At 34.2% G+C, this 8,423-nt stretch overlaps 1 protein-coding gene across 1 annotated transcript; it reads left to right on the top strand.

Moving 5' to 3' along the window:
- Nucleotides 1-4,820: 4,820 nt before the first annotated feature.
- On the top strand, nucleotides 4,821-6,952 carry LOC132167613 (GDSL esterase/lipase At4g16230-like). Its single transcript, XM_059578623.1, has 5 exons — nucleotides 4,821-5,103; nucleotides 5,179-5,309; nucleotides 5,762-6,007; nucleotides 6,093-6,348; nucleotides 6,438-6,952. The coding sequence occupies exons 1-5, from the start codon at nucleotides 4,854-4,856 to the stop codon at nucleotides 6,659-6,661; spliced, it is 1,107 nt and encodes a 368-aa protein (XP_059434606.1). The 5' UTR covers nucleotides 4,821-4,853; the 3' UTR covers nucleotides 6,662-6,952.
- Nucleotides 6,953-8,423: the final 1,471 nt, after the last annotated feature.

The raw sequence follows: 8,423 nt of genomic DNA, 5'->3' as shown, positions 1-8,423 counted from the left end.
TTGAATTGGAAGATGACAAACAATGAGTAGATCTATCTCTCTCTTTAGCAACAAAGGAACAATTCTGGAGCAGAAAATAAAAATTCACTAAAGAGTATAATACTTTTTGAATGAGATTTTGTCAAAGTTGAACACTTTCTAATAGGGCCGTAAATAAATCAGTCTGCTCGACAACCCACTTAATACCCGATCGGTCTAGCTCGACTCGAACTCGAGCTCAATATTATAAAAACCTGTTCGTTACTATAGAAACTCGCAATTAATAAATACATACCCAACTCGCTCGATAGAACTTAGTAGGGGCTTGCAAGCTCAACTCTTTTAAAGCTCGATCTGATCATTTGCCTGACTAATTGTTAGCTCGTCATATATATATTACTAAAAATTAGTTATATAAATTTAAGTATGCATATTAATAATTAAGTAATATATGTTATATAGGTTACTTAATATTTATGTGTGTGTATTAGTTAACATACTATCTAGTTAGTTCATAAACTAATATATTACCTAGTTACTTAATATTTAATAGCCTAGTTCAAGCCCGAGTTGAGCCCGGCTCAATTCGAATTGGCTCAAATAGCATTCTTAATGAGCTCTAGTTTGAGCTCGCCCGAACTTCCAACGAGCTAGTCTTAAACACATATTTCATAGCTCGGCTTGAATAAACATCTTCGTAAACGAACCAGTATTAAAATCTTAAAGCTCGAACCGCCCTCGTTTCTAATATAGACGTGATGGGATGTTGTTTCTTTTAAGGATCATTACCATATAATCCATGTCAACACATGACCATGCATTGAAAACAAATGGGTTTTAATGAAACCAACGGTAAAAGAGAATGAAGCTTGTAAAAGTTTAAATGCCCAAACGGTCATAAACCTATATCTGAATTTTTTTTTCTCCCATAAAAAACTCATGAATGTATCTGAATGTGAAACCGTTAAGTATTTGCAGGTAACTGTAAAAAAATTAGTAACCAACGGGTAGAAAAATGAAAGTGTTTGTAACACTACAACACACCTAAGAGAAAGATTCATAGATTCACTAAGATATCCTAATTTCCAAACTCTATGTACCTCATCTTTCTCATATATAAATAAAAAAATAATAATAATAATAAGTAGCTCATCTATCTCCATATATAGCTGTTCCCTCGACAATTCGGGAGAGGTAAATGAGTGAACTTTGGGAGGTTTAATATTCTCTAATAATGTAAAGGAACCACTCCCTCAAGCAATTTTATTTTATTATATAGATTTCCTTCTTTTAATGTACATATGTAAATGCTTTTTGGCTTGCTATATGCTGCACTAAGCTCAAGAATTTAGTAGACTTTCATACTAGTTACTACTGTCATACAATTATGATGTGACAGTGAATATCATCAGCTATTAATTTTTATTTTTACAAGTTCTTGTTGATGCAGATGTTGATATTTATTACTGTCACATTATCATAATTGTACAGTAATAATATGAGACTATTAAATATCATTTCTCGCTTTGAAAATATGTTTTTTTTTTTGTAAGTCTTCCCAAAGATGAACCGGAAGCCAATGGACTGCGGGCCGCATATGTAGCGGTATGTTATCACTTCCCAGCCGTACATGGAAGCACCGCAGTCCGCCGTGAAGTTTCTTCATTTTTTGGCTGCTGTAAACCATGTTCAAAGTAACATTAATTTTTTGAAATAATTAAGGAAAGAAATGGCCTTAAGTAGCATTAATTTTTTGAAATAATTAAGGATAGAAATGGCCACCTATTTCAGCAAATAAGTGGTGGCAGTAGTACTGGAGACCTAATTCATGTCGGCCAACTTTAGATAATCTAACATGTATGGGCCTATGGCCTTTATTGTGCTATCTCATGTTCTCTGTTCATCTTTTGGCGTTGGCATATTTACTTTGATGTTTTGTTTTTGTTTTTCTAGTCAATAAAGGCAATACATAGTCGGTAATAAAAACAAACAGTAAGCAATGGAATCAAAAGGATTTGGACCTCTCTAAAGGCCGCACGAACTAATATACAAAGGTAAAAGGGCTTTGTTAGAAGCTCCATGTGGTAAAGGCAACCACCACCTTCTAAGTGATTGTTGCAGGAGAAGCATGGTCAACAACCAAGCCAGATCTGTCGACGAAAAATAAACGCCGATGACAAAAATCTCCACTGTTGTTAAATGTGAAGCTCAGGTATAATACCATGGATATCTAAGTCAGAGTACTGCCAATATTCACTATTTTGTATAATTATCTCTAAATTTCTATTTCCCTTTTACCTTCTGTTTTTCCTTGGTATACATAGGGTGCCCCTCATGGAGAGGGGGTGGGAACCCCTCTTTGGGGTGAGGCTGCCTGCCCCCGACCGAATGAGGGGTGGTTGATATATATATATACACCTCTCTTTTGGCAAAAATTGTTTTTAGCTTATATATATAATTTTGTTTATTGATAGTATATTTGTAATTTAAAGTAATGGTATCATGACACATAATTTATATATGCATGTGTCAAATGAGAATTACGTGACATTAATTAATTGATTGGTCTAATATGATATGTGAACTAATTGAATGGTTAGTTTACGAAATAACTTGGTTTAAGGGTGCGTTTGGCATTGCGATTTCATAAACAAAAAAAGTACGATTTTAAATCAAATCACAAAAAATAGATTATTTGGCATTACGTTTTTAAAAAATTGCGATTTTAAAATGCAGAAAATCTGTGATTCAAATAGCAGGTAATAAGATGTTTTTTTTTAAACCTATAATTTTAAAAGTTAAACTGGGATTTTAAATGTCATACTGAGAATTTTTTCAAATGCTTTAATTGCATTTTTAAAAATCGCGCACATTTTAAAATCGCACTTTTTCAAATCGCATATCTAAATACATCTAATTTTCGAAGTTGAAAACCTAAAAATGAAGTTGAAATGAGATGAAAAACTAATTACGTCCAATTTTTTTTTTTTCTTAAGAATTTATTGAGGTAAAATCCATAATACCCTTTTATACCTAGAAGCCTGCCATCTTTTTCCAGCAAAGTACGCTTTGAAGCCTGACTAATTCCCTGACAACCCTAACAAGAAAATAAAACGCCAGTATGATGATGAGATCCGGTAGAATTTGGAGGCAAGAAATTTGAAAAAACTCACCAAACCCATTTGCATGGAGTGCGTAGCCATAAATGCTCCTTGGCTGTCATCTTCTAGATCTGTGCTGCAGGAATAAAAAAATGATACACTGCAACTGCATTGCCCAAAAGGCCGTTTTATTTTTCTGGCCGGTGTTGCCATGTTAAGGAAGCCGTGTGCATTAAATTGCCCACATGTGTTTTGAAAACCAAGCTGTCGTTAGGTGATGATAAGTTGGCAGCTGGGAAAATTCAAAAATGTTTACCCACAAGTTTAGGGCAGAGAGAGATCTTCTGCAATTTCTTTGAGAGGATAGGTTTTAAAATTTGGTGAATTCAGAACGTTTCTCGCATCAAATGGCTTGAAAAATACTATTAACATGTTACTAATGAGAATTTAGAGCATTTTTGGGATAGTGTTTAAAAAATAGAGCTTTTAAAGTCAGAAACCACTTTTAGCAAAAGCTTTCTCATTTTTAAACCTTTGTTAAAAGTGTGTTTTGACTATTTTTACAGTAAAAAAGTCGGAAGAAGTACTTTTGAAATTTTTTACGAAACATGCGAGCTTTTATTTGGCACAACTTTTTTGTTATAAAAGTATATTTTAAGCATTAAAACGCAATCTCAAACATGCTCTTATGCTTTATATCGTAGAAAAATAGCAACTCCTTTTAATAAGTAGCATTTTTCAAGCGTTCCATAGTAGATTTACATTGCCGTCATCTGTATTACACATTGAATGCTTAACAACAGCTTTACTAAAGTAGCAACTCCTTTTAATAAGTAGCATTTTTCAAAAGTTCCATAGTATATTTACATCGCCGTAATCTATATTTCACATTGAATGCTTAACAACAGCTTTACTATCATGGGTTGTAGTTGAATGGTGCAGCGCATTGAATACCCAATCTCTTAAATCTAACAACTGCGCTATGTTTTTCCCCATACTGAAGCCTTATGGGGATGGGGATATATTTTTTCCTCTGAGGTACTTTGTGGAGTAATCTTTACATGAGATTGTGTTCCTCAATGGCTTAACAAGGTGTGAAAGATACATCTTAAGTGATTTAGGAGAAACGTCTAACTGTTTTAATTGATCTTTCTTGTGGTTGCCCATGGTTAAATAAATATTCTCATTTCATAGTTTTTTTTTTTTTTAAAAAAAAAAAAAAGTGAGAATGTAGGCAGAGGAGACCAACTGTAATTATTCTAACTAAGCGTGACTACAGTAGTTCCTATTCGTGGACAATAGAATTCTAGGCTCTTCTTCAAGTTCGACTGAGTTATAGCCTGATCAAATCTCATCACAATATCAATAAGATCCAAGACAGCTAATACTAATAGAATTGAAGATTCTCATTCTCTAAATTGGATTCTGATCTTAATATATACCTAAATCACTTTTGAGGATTTTCTTGAAGACACCGAACCAGCACCCCTGTGGATGGTCATAGCTAGTACTTTTGTTTAAGTGGTTAATATTGTTGACCTTTTTATTCTTTTAGCCAAATTCATTGTAAGGCCCACTTCTATAGATGTCCTTGTCCTGCTCGATTGAATGACCCACTCGGCTTTAACTGAGTGTTCTCAATCATTAAATTCTTCAAAAGCTTCTCTTGCCTCTTATAAGTTAGTGAAGTTATAGGTTAAAGCAAGTACTGCTTACAAGTTTACAACTGAAAGAGCAAAATATAGATTCATATTGTTGATCGTATTGCCTGTAATGGGTTTCTTCTTGGATAGACAAATGACTGCTGAGATTGTGCCTGGAATATTGACTGTCTCAATCCTTGTGGGGATCTGCTTTGCAAAGAATATTCCTGCTAGTTTTGTTTTTGGAGATTCCTTGGTTGATGCAGGAAACAATAACTACATTGTTTCACTCTCCAAGGCTAATTATGTTCCCAATGGGATCGATTTTGGAATGCCTACAGGACGATACACAAATGGAAGAACAATTGTCGACATCATAGGCAAGTTTATTATATAGCAGTATCACCATATATATATATATATATTCGAATACTCAAAGCATATTTTCTTAGCAGGTCAGGAATTGGGTCTCAAAGACTTCACTCCTCCCTACTTGGCTCCATCTACAGCAGGGCTTGTACTTCTGCAGGGTGTCAATTACGCCTCTGGTGGAGGTGGAATTCTTAATACCACTGGAAAGATCTTTGTAAGGTTTCTCCATGCTTGCTCAATTTATAAAGCTTTTTCTTCTCTTTGTCTGTGAATCACTTCAAATCTAGATGGTGTTTATCTTGCTATTCTCACAAGCAGCTCAATGGAGTATGTGGATCAATGTTATCCTATCTTCCTTCAATACAGAATTCAAAATCATGACTTTGAACTCATGCGTTGCAGTACAACTATCACTACAAAAATTTTGACTTTCGTGGCCGTCGTTAAAAGTTTAAAAATTGTCGCTAATAACGTTTACCGATGACTAGTCGTCGCAGTTGTTCCGTCGAGAAATGTTCTCAGCGACAACTTTTCAATCGTTGTTAATAATGACATATTAGCAACCGCGACTTTTGTTGTTGCTGATAATGTTAGAGACCGTCGCAAATAGCGAAAGAACTTAAAACCGGCATGTCCCCGCTTACTATATTTGTACATGATGCATAGGGAGGCCGAATCAACCTGGACGCACAGATGGATAATTTTGCAAACACAAGACAAGACATAATCTCGAACATTGGTGCTCCTGAGGCTCTAAAATTGTTTGGAACATCCTTGTTCTCAGTTACAATCGGCTCAAATGACTTCATCAATAACTACCTGACCCCTGTCCTCTCAGTTCCTGAACAGAAGTTAATTTCACCGGAAATGTTTGTTGACACCATGATTTCCAGATACAGACTACAACTAACGGTAAACTTTTCATGTTCATGTCATGTTTCTACTATAATAGTTCAATTGAAATGCACTCTATAACATATTTTTCTTCTGTTAGCAGAGACTCTACAACTTGGGTGCTAGAAAGATTGTGGTGGCAAATGTAGGACCCATTGGGTGTATACCATATCAGAGGGATTCAAATCCAGGTGCAGGAGACAATTGTGTTAATTTGCCAAATCAATTAGCTCAACAATTCAACACCCAGCTGAAAAGCCTTGTCACAGAGCTCAGCACAGATCTGCAGGGATCACAATTTGCCTATGCAGATGTTTATCACATTGTACAAGATATCCTGCAAAACTTCATATCATATGGTATGATGCTGCTGTAGACTTTACTGCTAGTTTACAGGTTTTGTTGATTAGATTTTGATGATCTTGATCCTTGCTTTTTGTTTTAACAGGTTTTGAGAATGCAAATTCTGCTTGCTGCTATGTTTCTGGGAGGTATGGGGGATTGATCCCCTGTGGTCCTCCATCAAAAGTTTGTGGGGACAGATCAAAGTATGTGTTCTGGGATCCATACCATCCGTCTGATGCTTCAAATGTCATCATTGCCAGGCGTCTCTTGGATGGTGACTCCAATGACATCACACCAATCAACATCAGGCAACTTGCTGGATTGTGATCTTAAAGATTGCAAAGAGCTTTCAAAGGATGAGTTGATAAAAAGTTGGTGCATGGGATGGGAGATTTCGTACTCTTTCTGGGACATTAAGAGACATAGTTTATAGAAAGTTTATTAATTATTAGTAAAATAAAGCCATAGAAAAAGCATTTGATGTACCCCAAGAATTTTGATTACAAGCTATGGTAAATTCCTATCTTCAATAGGAAGTGATGCCGGACAAGACAGAGTTAATTGGGTTCTATAGTTTTATTTAAATTGTATTACTTAATTGAGTTGAAATTATGTTTTATTTAAAGGAATTTAAGTTTTTTTTTTTTTTTCTTAATTCAATAATAGGTTTGACTAAAAGTCGGTCAAAACTAGTTTTATTGTTGAGTCTATTTAAGTGAACTATTATACTCTAGTGGAGACAGATTTGATGAATAAGTAAGTAAACATATTTGGTTTGAGTCATCTTCCTCTTCTTCTTGGTGGTGAGACTCCACCAGATTCCCCTCTTCTTCCTCTTCTTGACGGTGAAACTCACCAAACTTCTATTTTCTTTCTCGACTGAGTTTTCTTCTAAACTGAATTGGAGAAAATTCCTTTAGCATATTTTATAAAAATGACATGTGTCCTCTACATGTGAAAAGCATATGCTTTTTGAATAAAATTTCTCCAACTTTATTTGGAGGAAAAGGCTGTTCTTTCTTAAATCCTTTTGTCCTACATCATGAATTAGATATGTTGTACTAGGTTGGAGGAAATTCATCTAACTCAGTTTGGAAGAAAATTTTGTTCATATTGTACGGTGGGTTCATTTTCATTTCTATGACAAGTTTTCGGTTGAATTATCAATTAAAATCTTGCTTATGATGGAATCTCACGTCAAATAATAACAACAAAAGTGAATGAGAAATGTTATTTCTCGATTTTCCATCCATCTCTTATTCAATCCATCTCTGCCAATAATTTTTTAAAAAATTCACTATTAAATTTATAGGACCCATAGATCCAATAACAATTTTTTTAAAAAAAAAAAAAAAAAAAAGAGGAATAACGGGTAGGGGTGAAATTTAAAATCGCCTAACCGCAACCGCTAACCACTTTTTTTTAAATATAATATATATTTATATTATATATATATTTCATATAATAAATCACAATAAGTTGTTGTAGTATAATGGTGCATGCGCCATTTTTTCACCAAGATTTCCGTGGTTCAATTCCCCCAAACCTCAGTTTTATTATTTTTATTATAATAATAAAAATAAATATATTATATCCTAACTCCGAAGCTCCTTGCATCTGCGGCTCTGCCTCTCAACTCTCAAGCCTGCCTCACCTCTCACACACTACGCAGCATCTTCCTCCATATTGACACCATGCATTCTCAACTGTGTCCAATGCCGCATAGGAAAACAAAAAAAAATCCATGCTTTTTTTTTTTCCTTTTTTTTTTTCCCCCTTATACATATTCGTATGACCTGGAAATATTTAGATCATTATTTTTATTTTGATCATACAATGGGGTTCTTTTGGATTTAGAGAATTTTCTTTATAATTATTTATTATTGATTTCTTCTTGTTTAAGGGCTTTTCGGTACTGTTGCAACCCATTAATTGAGAATTTAATTCGGTTTTAATTTTATTTGAATATTCAAATAAATAATCCTGATAAAGATTATGAGTTTCTCTGTTTCATAGGAGTTTCTGATATATAATCCTTTTGTTTTTGTTTTTGTTTGGATGTGAGATTTTAGCTTCTACCTGTCATCAG

This window comes from Corylus avellana, chromosome ca1 (assembly GCF_901000735.1).
Source record: "Corylus avellana chromosome ca1, CavTom2PMs-1.0".
Lineage (NCBI taxonomy): Eukaryota > Viridiplantae > Streptophyta > Magnoliopsida > Fagales > Betulaceae > Corylus > Corylus avellana.
This window is presented reverse-complemented; position numbering and strand designations above follow the sequence as displayed.